Source organism: Danio rerio, chromosome 19 (assembly GCF_049306965.1).
Source record: "Danio rerio strain Tuebingen ecotype United States chromosome 19, GRCz12tu, whole genome shotgun sequence".
Lineage (NCBI taxonomy): Eukaryota > Metazoa > Chordata > Actinopteri > Cypriniformes > Danionidae > Danio > Danio rerio.
Genome location: NC_133194.1, coordinates 33,186,921 through 33,200,038, shown reverse-complemented (window position 1 = coordinate 33,200,038; position 13,118 = coordinate 33,186,921). Strand labels below are relative to the sequence as shown.

Below are 13,118 nucleotides of genomic sequence, written 5' to 3'. Positions count from 1 at the left end.
AATGTTATTCTGCATTACTTAATATGATTTAAAGTCATGTTTTCTAATAAATTAAGAAAATAAGCCATGGTAACTACAATGTAATATAGTTTGGTATGTTTACCTTGTTTATAAATAATAATTGGTTTTTGGCCTTTCATATAAAAAGGTTTGGGCACCCCTAATGTAGATGTGTCACTAGCTATGTTTCCAACCAAAGATCCCAATTAAACTCTGTACTATTAAATAAAACATTCGAAAAAAAGTTTGAGTCAAAGAGAACAAAATAAACTTAGAAACTATCATCAAATATCACAAGTCAAATGGAACTTGCTTTATGCGAAGCCATCATAGGCATTTTGTCTTGTGTAATAAATGACTTGTTTACGGAACAGTGAGTTTTTGATGTGAGAGACTCTTTGGGAGCTCAAGATGCTAAAACTTTGATTAATGACTTTGGCTAAGGGGTTGGTAGATTGACCAAAACAACATATCAGATGTTTAACATTGTGGTCAGTCTACTGATTTGTTCATTAATAGCATTACTTTTTTGACACACCTACTGTAATTTATTCAGTAAATGTATTACCATCATATGTTATGTACATTTTTGTTCTATCAGCCTGACATTTTATCCTCCTCAGTAGTGCAGATTTTTGCAAAACTTTCTTTATGCAAATTCTTTTTTTAAATCTTTTAATTTTTTTCCCAAAATGCGTAAGTGGATGGAAACAGCTACTATCTGATTTGGTTGGTTTGTCGTCTGAGGTTAAACCTACTCCCTGGGACCAATCAGCAAATCATGATCATTGTTTTTCCCCGAGCTGAAAGTTTAACATGATGTAACCATTAGGTGAAACCATTGTCTTTTCTCAATTAGATTTAGTCTGAAAACAAAAGTATACCATGTTCACTCCGTTGCCTTGCACCACAATTGTTCTGCAAGATGCTATTTCATCAGTGTCATCTTTAATCAATTTATAATCTGAATCTTTAGGACCTGCTAGCAATGTGCCACCTGTTTATGGTCTGGATGTGACTGATGTGACCAATTGGGAGACTACTGTACTTACTCCTGCTCTAGAGATCCTGGACTGCCTCCAAAAGGTTTGACTTGTTTCCATTTACTTCTAATGTCTTCCTTACACATCACTGATTAAGAATGTGCTGCTAATACCCAGTCAGTGATTTTGATGTAATTTGATTGCTTGACTGTTTATTTTCTTTAATAGGCGACCTAGAAAGTTGAATTTTAGGCTGGTTATAAGCTTCAGTAACCTCTAATATCACCTGTCTTTTTAAACTATTTCAGGGAGAGCAACCATCTGCACAGCCAATTAAAGCAGAGGGGGTGGAGTCTCGCAATAAGCGGAGTCATCACATGTGCGATCTGTGCGAAAAGGTAATCATTGGAGACTTGGAATGGACGGGTGAGTTTTTAATCTAGTAAAACTAGTGCGTTCTCAAATGTCTTTAAAGAAGAAATAAGATGCTAATACTTCACCTGTCTTGACTTTTAGCTCACCAGAAGTCCAAAAACCATCTTTATCAAGTCCGTAAGAAGAGGAAAGCAGAGCAGGCCACAGATCTGGATATAAAACATGCCAAACATCAAAATGACTGTGACAAGCAGGTACCTGCACTATAACATCCCTCGCTGCCTCTACTGGGGTGTTTTGGGGTCAAGCTTGGAGATGGACCAAAGGAATAAAAGTACTCTTAATGTATTTTTGAGATCAATATGACAAGGTACTTTGAGATTGATTGGTTTACAGTGTGCAGCAGAGATATCTCCAGTGTCCCTGTGGAGTAGCAAAACTTTACTTCAGGCTCTGTGATGCTTGGACCCCTGGATTTGGTGGTTTTCCCCATCTGCCACAGGCCTGTGGTTACAGTTAATGTCTGGATTTGGATTCTTGTGTTGGACAGATGTCTTCCCTGCTGCTGTTTTGTCTGAGCAGTGGTCTTTTTTAACCACATCTAGCCACCTCTGTTGCCCTCTTAAACCACACTGTGGTGAGCTGTTCTAACCTTTTTGGCTGCTCTAACTGAACTCCAAATACTTCACAGATGATTTTGGATTACTGGATCACATTTGTTTTCCTGCTGATCGAGAATGGAGGTTATTTATTCATTATTAAATCTTATGCAGACTTTTTTTTGCAGGTCTTGCATTTAAATTCAATCATCTGATCAATTAGGATCAGCGCATATCTCTGACTTGAAGCAGATGTGGACATTCGTCTTCAGGATTTCCAGTGCCTTTGCCCTTTCTCTTGCAACATCAATCAAACAACACACATTCATATGAAACGCAATTATATTGTGGAAAAGAGCAGCATGAACATTCTTGCAAATAACGTTTGGACGATCATCAGTGCGAATGGATAATTTTTCAGTTTAAGACTCTGCATTTGCTTCATGAGTTTAAGTGTTGATATTTCATTATTTTTACAGAGTGATATGTCTATTACTGCATACATTATGCAAATGTAATTAAAGTGCTTTTTATTTTTTAAATGACTCGTCTGAACAGATCTGTGTTTATCATCCAATCAAGTGAACCAGAAAAACTTTTAGCATGAAGTCATCGGGGTTGCTTGGGCAATGAGCCACCAATACCTGCTCATACCGGCGTGCAACTTCGTAATCCTTGGCTGCGAGCCACAAGCTGCTACTTTTTTTTATCCTTCCTCACTTCTGATCCCTGCTCCATGTCGATGTATGCTCTCAAGTGTGGGATCTCAGCAAGTTCACAGCATAACCCTCATTAGCCTCCCTGTCTAGGCTAAATATACATCACACATACAATAGCTGGAAAGGAGAGTGTTTACATAGTGCCTGCAAGCACCTGTCCCACATTTACACTGATTTGGGTCACTGATTTGGACTTTGCTGTGGATGTCGGTGAATCCGGTAAGAGCGAGGTGAGCCTCTCATCCATGTGTATGTGCGCGTGTGTGTTTTATTTTAGCTCCCTGAGAGCTTGGCGGGAAAGTCTTAGTGGGTCAGCTGATCTTCCTCTTGACGGATAACAGCTCATTTAGACGAGGGAGTTTTCAGGGACAAAAGTGAATGGAAAAAAAGGCAAACAGCAGTCTGCTGGGGTTTGTTGACCTTTCATGTAATCTGATTGTGCTTTTAAAGACCTGTCTGTTTACTTCATGAAACATTCAGATTTTACAGCGTTATAGTAAATTTAACACTCCTTATGAAAACTTTTTAGTTTATTTACTTACTGATATGCCAGATCTAACTTTCTTCTGTGGAACGCAAAAGTAGAAATATTCAGTTCAGACTGCACAATACCGGTCTTTAATTGCACTGTTCATTTGGCAAGGTAATTCTTGAGTGACAGTAGGTATGGAGATGTTAAAGCTGATTGCTAATAACTTGTATCATATGTAATAGTGATTGACAGTTGGCACAGCTTTTGAGATGCTTCACATCAAACTGACTAGCATTTTTACATTGTTTTTAATGCTCTACTATGGGTTGACTCACATCTGTGGTGTTGACCAATAGGAGCACGTGCAGCTAGCAGACATGCTGAAATGAAAGTTGGGGTGGAGTAGAGCAACAAATTGCCAGTCAAATTCACATCAAATTGACTAGTCTAGCATGTTTACATTTTTTTGATTCTGTACAACGGGTTGACTCACATCTGTGGTGTTTACCAATGGGAGCACATGCAGCTATAGCAAACATGTTGAAATGAATGTGAAATGGAATTATGAAACAAATTGCTAGTCACATTCACATCAAATTCACTAGCATGTTTACTTTTTTGATGCTTTACAATTGGTTGACTCACATCTGTGGTGTTGACCAATAGAAGCATATGCAGCTAGCAAACATGATGAAATGAAAGTGAAGCTGCATCTCAGATGGCACGCCATGAACTTATGCACTACGTACTTATGCACTTAAACACTCAACAGCATAGTAAATGTATGTAGTGTCGTCCTAAATTGGACGCTAATGTTTTTTACTAAGGGGAAATTCAATTCGTTTCCCTGTTGATGATTGACAGTTGCTAAATTAGTGAAATAAATGGGGGCTATAATCACTCTCGTAGGAGAATTTTGCTTTCAAAATGCAAAATAGTTATCCAACATGAGCGCCCGAAAGCTCCACCCCTTCCGCTATGTTAGCAAAGCTGCGGATGTTGAGTGTGAGAAGTGTCCATCATTCCACACTTTTTTGACGGTTAAATAAGTGGATCATCTGAGTTTTTAAAGGGTCACAAAACACCAACACATTTTTTGAGCTGTTGACAGTCATATGTGTCCCATGCTTCTACAAACACTATTAGGACACATACATTTCACAAAATAAGTGAAAATTGGTTGTTTTTGCGTTTTCTTTCGTTCTTCCAGTTTGAAACAAATTTTTAAAGCTGATTCACGGCGATTAGATCCTTGCGTGCATTCCAGCGTGTAGACTGGCTGTCTGTACCTGGGAGTTCTTCGTGACATCTCTGAGTGTGCTGCATTCATTCATGAGAAAGACTTGGTTTAAACCAATCAGCGCACTCTAATGTGTGTGTGGTGCAACTTCATTAATATGCATGATAGCTTGGAAGACTGTTTGTACCTGTACAGTGTTCAGACGGCAGAGGGAGACACCACGTTGTGTTGCCAAAACAAGTGGGAGAAGAAGAATTGTTTGGAGATACGGGTCATCAGTGTTGCTTAAAATTTGGTGCAATGAAGGTTTTGTTTTAATTTTCCTGCTATGAGAGCGCAGCTGGATTCACGTGTGCATCAGTACACTCAACGCTTGACAAAAATGTGTCTAAGGAACTTTTTTTTTTTTTTTACCCGAGAGCTTTTCTCATCTGGAAATGGTGAAATCAGGATTAGCTGCTCGTCTCCTTTTAATAAAGATGCAGCTCCAGTTGGTGTTGATTGTTCTGTCTCTGCAGAGTTAAGTAAACGATCAGTCTTTGTTTGTTTGTTTATTCAGAGGCAAAGTTAGTTTTATCGTAAGCAGTTCTCTTTTAGTGTTTAAAGACGCATCTTAATCGAATTATTTTTAAGTTACTAAAGTTTGCCGTACATTATCACTACAATATTATGAACTGAAAGATCTGCTGTAAATGCGGCTCTCCGAGTGTCAACGTGTAAACACCACAATCAAACTATTACTGTCGTGTAGGATTTTCACCGCATTTTGTGACGGGAATAACACACATGGTTTTCTGACACCAACTACTCAGTGCATCTAAGTTAAAGAGAAATGCGGAGGTTTTTTTTCTTCTCTCATTCGTCGTCAGTATCAAGCATTGCATTAAAAATACACGCTCACAGCAGTTCCTCGAATCAAATATCTCGTTTGTCACGAGGGGCATGAATTAAATTCTTGAACGAAAGAGCCAAACTGCAGTTAAAGTTCACCATTTAATAATTTGGCAAATAATTCGATCACTGATGTCCATGTAAACACTGTCACTCTTTCTGCCCTGCGTCTGTGTGTTTGTTTTGCCTTTGTGAAAATCTGTGTGTGCCCAAATCGAAACTCCTATTTTTATGCAAATTTTTATGGACCTTCCCTCTTTCCCTCCTTCGACACTCCCCCCTTAACAGAGCTGGACATGCCCACTTTCCTGACTTTTTCCAAACTAGAGGTATGAAAACACCCTGCTTAAACAGCGGGTTTCATGGCCCTTTAAATTGCACTTATTATTTTTAGTTTTCAGTGTGGAAGCACTACTAGAATAATGCATAAGTATGGGATTTGGGACGCACCTTGAGATGGAATTATGCAACAAATTGCTTTTCTAAATTCACATCAAAACATACTAGCATGTTTATATTTTTTTATGCTCTACAATGGGTTGACTCATCTGTGGTGTTGATCTATAGGAGCACGTGCAGCTAGCAAACATGTTGAAATGAAAGTGTTATGGAGTTTAGCGACAAATTGCCAATCAAATTCACATTAAATTGACCAGCATGTTTACATTTCTTTTTGATGCTCTACAGTGGGTTGACTCATATTTGTGGTGTTGACCAATCAAAGCACGTGCAGATAGCAAACATGTTGAAATGAAAGTGGGATAAAATTATTCAGCAAATTGTCAGTTTCACGGTTTCTTATTTTTGGCAGTGCTTTTATTCTTGGCTTGTTTACACTTGTGCTTTCGAAAGTTAACTATCAGTTCCTTCTTTTTGATGACATCACACAAGTTGTTAGAGATGACGCTTGATGTGTTTCTTGCTCAATTATTTAGAAGCCAAAGTTGCTAAATCTTACACTGTCAACCATAACAGACCAGAAGTTGTGTTGCGTGAACTATGGCTGAACAATACAAAACATTGATATTGTCAATGTGTATCTGCCGTAGTCACATCGCAAGATTAGATTATTTATTAAGGGTTAAAAGATGAAGATATATATATATATATATATATATATATATATATATATATATATATATATATATATATATATATATATATATATATATATTTTTTTTTTTTTTTTTTTTAATATAATTATGGCTCTATCATTTTACATCTGATTCAATTTCTGTTTTTGATACTGTTAGACTCTCCAGAAAGCCATAAACCACTGTCTATCTAACTTTTGTTTTTGCTCTGTTGCTCTCACTGGCCACTTTATTAGGTCTAACTGCTCATTAATGCAAATTTCTAATCAGCCAATCACATGTCATCAACTCAGTGCATTTAGGGATCTAGACATGGTTAAGACGATGTGCTGCAGTTCAATCAGAGCATCAGAATGTTGCGGAAAGGTGAATTAACTGACTTTAACATGAATACAAGATTGGTCTTAGCACGCTTTGGGCCCATTAGTACCAAGTGAGCATGGTGCCAACTCCACAGCCTACCTGAGTATCATTGCTGACCATGTCCATCCCTTTATGACCACAGTGTACGCATCTTCTGATGGCTACTTCCAGCTGGATACCGCGAATAAAGCGCGAATCATCTCAGACTGGTTTCTTGAACATGACAAGGAGTTCACTGTACTCAAATGGCCTCCACAGTCTTCAGCTTACAATCCAACAGAGCACCTTTGGGATTTGGTGGAACAGGAGATTTGCATCATGAATGTGCAGCTGACAAATCTGCAGCAACTGCGTGATGCTATCATGTCAATATGGAGCAAAATCTCTGAGGAATATTTCCAGTACCTTGTTTAATCTATGCCATGAAGGATTAAGGCAGTTCTGGAGCAAAAGGAGGGGGTCCAACCTGGTACTAGTAAGGTGTCCCTAATAAGATGGCCGGTGAGTGTATTAGCTTATATTGAAATATATTATATTTTATGCAAAAGCACTGCATAGAAAAAGATTTGATTGCCCAAGTTGATCAAAATTAATGAAATCTCTCTAAATAAAGTTATTCAAATCAACTGGTAAAATTATTTTCATATCACAGTATATATCGCTGCTGAACCAAATATTGCAAAGTCATTTTTTTCCAATATGCAGCCCTAGTGTGAGTGGAGCTTAATGGGAGTGACAATGTATGAGAAACCACGATTTTTACATTTTTAATAAGCACTGTAAAAGTCATAAAAGTGGTTGTAAAACAAAACTAACATGGACCATGCTCATCTTCCAAATGTGTCCATTTCTAGACACATGATTTTGAAACATGATAAATCTGTGAAATTTGAGTAAACCGATTTGTAAAGATACTGCGAACAGAACTTACCCACAGCTCTTTCCCCATTTATTGAACACTGGGCTTGCTTCTTTTGTTTGTTATGCAAGAACATTTGTTTACTTCACGCTGGGATGATTAGCGAGTTTAATACTGCTGTTGGCGTCATTCTCTTTGCTTTCTCCCCTCTCTCTCTCTCTCCCCTAACTGCTGAATCATTCCCTGAATAAAAGAAAACCAGCTAAACTAATGCTTTAATAGCACACTGAGAACTGGAGAATTGGGTCAAGTTGGTTAGTTTAATTGTCTTATGTGGTTCAGTGAAGTACTAGCCCATATAAAGTGCATGTAGATACTACAGTATGATAAAAGAAATCCTAAGGTGATTCTAATATCGACTATTCTAATAGTGTTTGTAATTTCTGGCCCTTTTTGATGCAGTATACAGATGCAATATTTTGTTTCATTTTTGCCGTTTATACTTTATTTGTTGTCATTTCATTGATATCGGCTCGTTTGATCTGAAGATATTGGTATCTATATAGAGCACTTAAATAAACAAAACATATCAGGCAGTCCATATCTCTTAGACAAGAGTTAACTTGACCCAGATGATAATGTTTTGAAATTTGAACAGTGGTGAACTATTTCATTTGGATTTGTTTTTGTTTTTTTCCAACAGAATTGTGCTATTTTGATGCAAAATTTACAAAATATTTAAGAGTACGTTCTTTGCAAAAAATAAGATGTTTAAATCTGAGATCTTTCTCCTTAGGCTACATAAATGTTTTCAAAAGTGCAGTAAAACAGTAATGTTGTGAAACATTAATACAATTTAAGATATCTGTTTTGTAACTGCCATTACCCCTGTTTTACTCCTCAGCACAAAAAACATTTCTTACACCTATTAGTGTTTAGTATTGTTTGTGGAAACCATGATATTTGTATTTCTAGGGTTCATCTAATTGAATTCTGAGGTGTAAAGAACAGCATTGATTTAAAAACATGAAAGTCCTTTGGGCCCCATCATACACCCGGCGCAATAAGGTGCAAGAGGTGTTGCTATTTTCAGACCAGCGCAACCCTAATTTTCTCGTTTTGCGCTACGTTATTTAAATAACAAATCCATTTGCACCATTTAATGGACTCTTGGGTGTGCTGGTCTATAAAGGATGTGTAATAAGGCACATTGTTGGCGTGTTGCTATTTTGAGAATCTGAAATAGACCACGCCTTTGAAAATTTGATATAAGTTGGTCAAAAGTCTAAAGCGTTAGCTATGCGCCTATGCAGGTTCAAACGCTTAATACACACAGGATGTACAGTAATACACATGTTTATAAATGAAAAAAAAAAGGATTAAAATGTTACAAAAATAATGATTTACTACATGGATATAAAAACACTATCTCCATCTTCATGTCCTGGGGGCTTTTTTTAGTTTATTCATGGCAATTTGCATTTTTATTATAATGTTATTATTATTTCTTATTACAGTATTATTTATTATTTGCATATTTATGTGTTTTTAAGAAAACAAGTTTGGATTTGTTCGCCTGTTGGGTTTTGGAGATGTATGCATCACTATATGGGGCATATTAATAAGACGTTTATGTTTTTTTTTTAACCACATTTTGTTATTGTTTGTTCATTTATTCATTTGCTGGAAATAAGAACTGAATTACAAATAATTTTGAGACAAATCTTTGTGCTCAACAAACAAAAATAAATATGTAGGCTAATAAATGTCTTCAGTGGAGTGTGTACAACACCGTTTTCTTATCAACAAAAGTAATGTAAAGAGTACAAGAGAAAGTAAAGAGGCCAAATGGAGTAGGCTTGTTCTTTATTGTTTTTAAATGCACCTTTTGCGTAAGATCTTAAAAATAAAATTTCAACTTTAAAATAGTGGATTTGAACTTTTGGTTTATGTGAAAGTTTGTATAGCGTGCAAGTTGCAAGTGTTTGAACTCACTCTATGCTGTATTTGTAGTTCCCTGTTAGTATAGGGCTTATCAGGACATGTATCTGTATGGAGTGAATGAGGGTCACGGTTAGACACAGTCCATTCCCTTCTCTGGCCTCTTTTCAAGGTCCGGTAACCTCTGAAACCTGGCCTACATGCATGATTCGGTTTCCTTTCATCGTCTTATCTTGCTCTCTCCTTCACTTTCTCTGATACTCCCCCTCTCCTCTTACCTTTCCCCTCCATTACTTGAATATCAGCTTAAATGTGAGGGTAATGTCTTCATATACAGCTTTCCTCGATTTCCCTCCACTATCTGTCTCGATCTCTCATTTTCTCTCTCTCAAAGTAATGATAGTGTAGAGAATGAATCATGTTGTTCTGGAGTGCAGTGGAACAGTCTGTACACTCAGTCCTTACCAGAGGTCAGCTTTGTGTTGTAGTTAGTAATAGCAATGCAGCAGAATCCGCTTCAAGCTTGGTCTCCATTCACTATGGAGAATTAGTGTCAGTTAAGGTATGCGATGCATTGCATAAACCAGAATGCTGATAGCATAACATTTAACCTGTTGTACTGTGACCTGATAGGGAACAGTATCTGTGTGGATTCTGAAGTGAGAGTATTGCAAGAAGAATTGTCTGTTTGTCAGAAATGTCTATTTGCAATTGTTATTGACAAGTATGTTTAGATTTCTTTCTTTCTTCTTTTTTTTTTTTACATGTATATATTTTATTTTGCTGTTATATTTTGTTAAACATCAGATCAAAAACAGCAAGATACCTTAAAGGGTGTATTTTATTACCAGTGTATGAACAGAGATCTTCTCTGACATCCTTTTGTGTATGTGTCGTCTATATAAGATTGTAGAATCATTTCATGTGAAAGATCTGCAATGTTACTGCTAGCAAAATCAAGAGGATATGACATTTATGTCTGCTTTTGTAAATCGAATTTTCCACTGTATGGCACATGAAGCACTTGCGCAATGTGCAAAAAATTGCAGTATGTAAAGCAGAATGTCAGTGTGTCATTCTAAGAAAAGGATTCATTAAAACGATATGCAACTAATGTTGAGGCTATTCTTAAAGTACCTAATTACTGTATGCCCAATTTGATGTCTGTGTAGTAAGATTCAGCGATGATGTCTTTATTTTTGTAAAGCAACATCTTTTCATTTCATTTTGGATTGAGGCATTAGTCACATAGTGAAAGATATATGATCTGATCATGATAGTATCATGATATATGATCTGATCGTGAAAGTTTCATGGTCTTATCTGATCATGATACATTACATAAATGAACACAACTTGTCAATTTTTGAGTCAAAATAAAAAAGCTCAACGAAAAGATAAAAAGTTATATTTAAAACAACAATTTTAAGACTGAACTTGCTATTTTTGTTCTGTTTTATGTGGTGTTCTCTTTGCAGTTTGACGGTACATTAAGGATTATAGGTATTTTCTATAGAATGTACATGCAAATGAGTCTCAAATGAGAACCACTATAAAGTAGGGGTGTGACGAGATCTTGGGCTTCGAGATCTCGCGAGACTAAATTGCAACTAGATTTCTCGTCGAAGTTAAAAGTAGTCTCTTGAGTTGTGATGTGATGATGGAGAGTTAGGGTGAATTAAGGCAGGATTGGATTTGAACCACACATCTAACACTTTGCACACACTGGACAACCCAGGCTGGCCTTGGAGTTGTGTGTGTCTCGTTTGCTTGGGCAGGTGAGTGTAACATAACCGCTTTTTTTCACAGGAGTTCAAAGGTTGCTGCATTACAAAGCAGATGCTGCTACAACTGCAGCCACACACATTAACCACGGCCCAAAACATGCCATGGAATAGCACGTTAGATATGCTAAAAGCCATAATCATGGTAAACACCATTGGAGTTGAGACATGTTGAGTATTAATATTTCAGTTGCAATATTGAAGTGCAGTACAGCATGATCAAACTATTACCATTGTGTAGGACTTATAGCTGCATTTTGCGATAAGCAATACGCACACACGATTGTTTGATGCTAATTTCTGCTCCCATTGAGTCAGTAAAGGACCACAGACACACACATCTCCTCTGAGTGCACGCGCACACACACCCGTCCTGATCATTATCACCGAACACACGTTGCTGTTTGGGGAAAAAAAAAACGAAAGCTATTTTTAATAAAAGTGAAACTGTTGAAACATTAAAAACCAAAAATTATATGATTCCTCTTTATTCATTTATTTATTTATTTATTATTTTTTTAAGTTTAACTTGTGAAAAGGACTTCGATTCTCATGTAAAACTGTACAGGAGAGAAGCCAGTCTAGTTTATAAGCTAAATATTTAGCAGTGTTTGCATGTCCTTTATAGCATAATTCTTTAAAATAAATGTAAAATAACATTTGTTACAAGTTGATTAAAAAAATCACCTGAATTTTTACATTTTTGTTGTTTTAATTGTTTTTCTATTATCCCAGTTGAATAAAAATCTATTTTTCGTTAATGTATTAGCAAATATTTTGCTAAATTTTAAAATTGTTTAAACACTATTTTATTTATTTATCAGCAAAATATTTTGAAGTGTTTACATCTCATTTACTGCATAGAATAGAAAAAGTAAAATAACATTCATGTAGGCGGCGCAGTAGGTAGTGCTGTCGTCTCACAGCAAGAAGGTCGCTGGTTCGATCCTCAGCTCAGTTGGCGTTTCTGTGTGGAGTTTGCATGTTTTTCCTCCGTTCGTGTTTGGTTTCCTCCGGGTGCTCCGGTTTCCCCATAGTCCAAAGACATGCAGTACAGGTGAATTGGGTGGGCTAAATTGTCCGTAGAGTTTGAGTGTGTGTGTGTGTGTGTGGATGTTTCCCAGAGATGGGTTGCGGCTGGAAGGGCATCCGCTGCTTAAAAATGTGCTGGATAAGTTGGCGGTTCATTCCGCTGTAGCGTCCCCAGATTAATAAAGGGACTAAGCCAACAAGAAAATGAATGAATGAGTAACATTCATTACAAGTTTATTTTTAAATGGTTTTAAAATATTTCCATTCATGTATTTCATAATTGAAGATTTCTTAAAAATAGTGTTAATCTCGTCTTGTTCTCGTAAACCCGGTCTCGTCTCGTGAAGCGTCTAGTCTCGCGCCTATTATTAAGAGGTTAATTTGGTTTCAGTTGCTTCCATAAGTGTTTCTATTTTGATTCTCAAAGTATAATTCAGCTGTCCGCACTCAGTAGTTATTGTGAACAACAGTGCCCTGCTGCAAGGTTGATGGTCTTTTATGGCCTTTTGAATGCATCTGACCAATTGAGAATTTACAAAGACAATGTATTTGAATACTTTTTCAACTACCTTTGGAAGTGGTCAAACGTTTGGACAAGCTTAAAACATTTTCAGCTCCATTGATTTTTGATTTAACGTTGTTTTGTGCTCACATTGATGAAAACACGTCTTAAACCATAAACTAGTCCTTAAGGCAGCTTGCTCTTTGGGTACAGTGTAGTGTATTAGAAGTGGTGTTAATGAGGCCAGCAGGGAGGGAGTGCTTA

The 13,118-nt window shown here is 36.8% G+C and overlaps 1 protein-coding gene across 5 annotated transcripts in view; it reads left to right on the top strand.

The window, feature by feature from the left end:
- trit1 (tRNA isopentenyltransferase 1) overlaps positions 1–2,499 on the top strand; it is a 70,497-nt gene extending 67,998 nt beyond the window's left edge. For all 5 annotated transcript variants that reach the window (XR_012394567.1, XM_073930811.1, NM_001044774.1 and 2 more), the window contains 3 exon segments: positions 977–1,086; positions 1,292–1,409; positions 1,500–2,499. Coding sequence is in view for 4 of the 5 variants with exons in the window: in XM_073930811.1 (XP_073786912.1) it covers positions 977–1,086; positions 1,292–1,409; positions 1,500–1,627 (356 nt within the window). In the remaining variant the exon portion in view is untranslated.
- Positions 2,500–13,118: the final 10,619 nt, after the last annotated feature.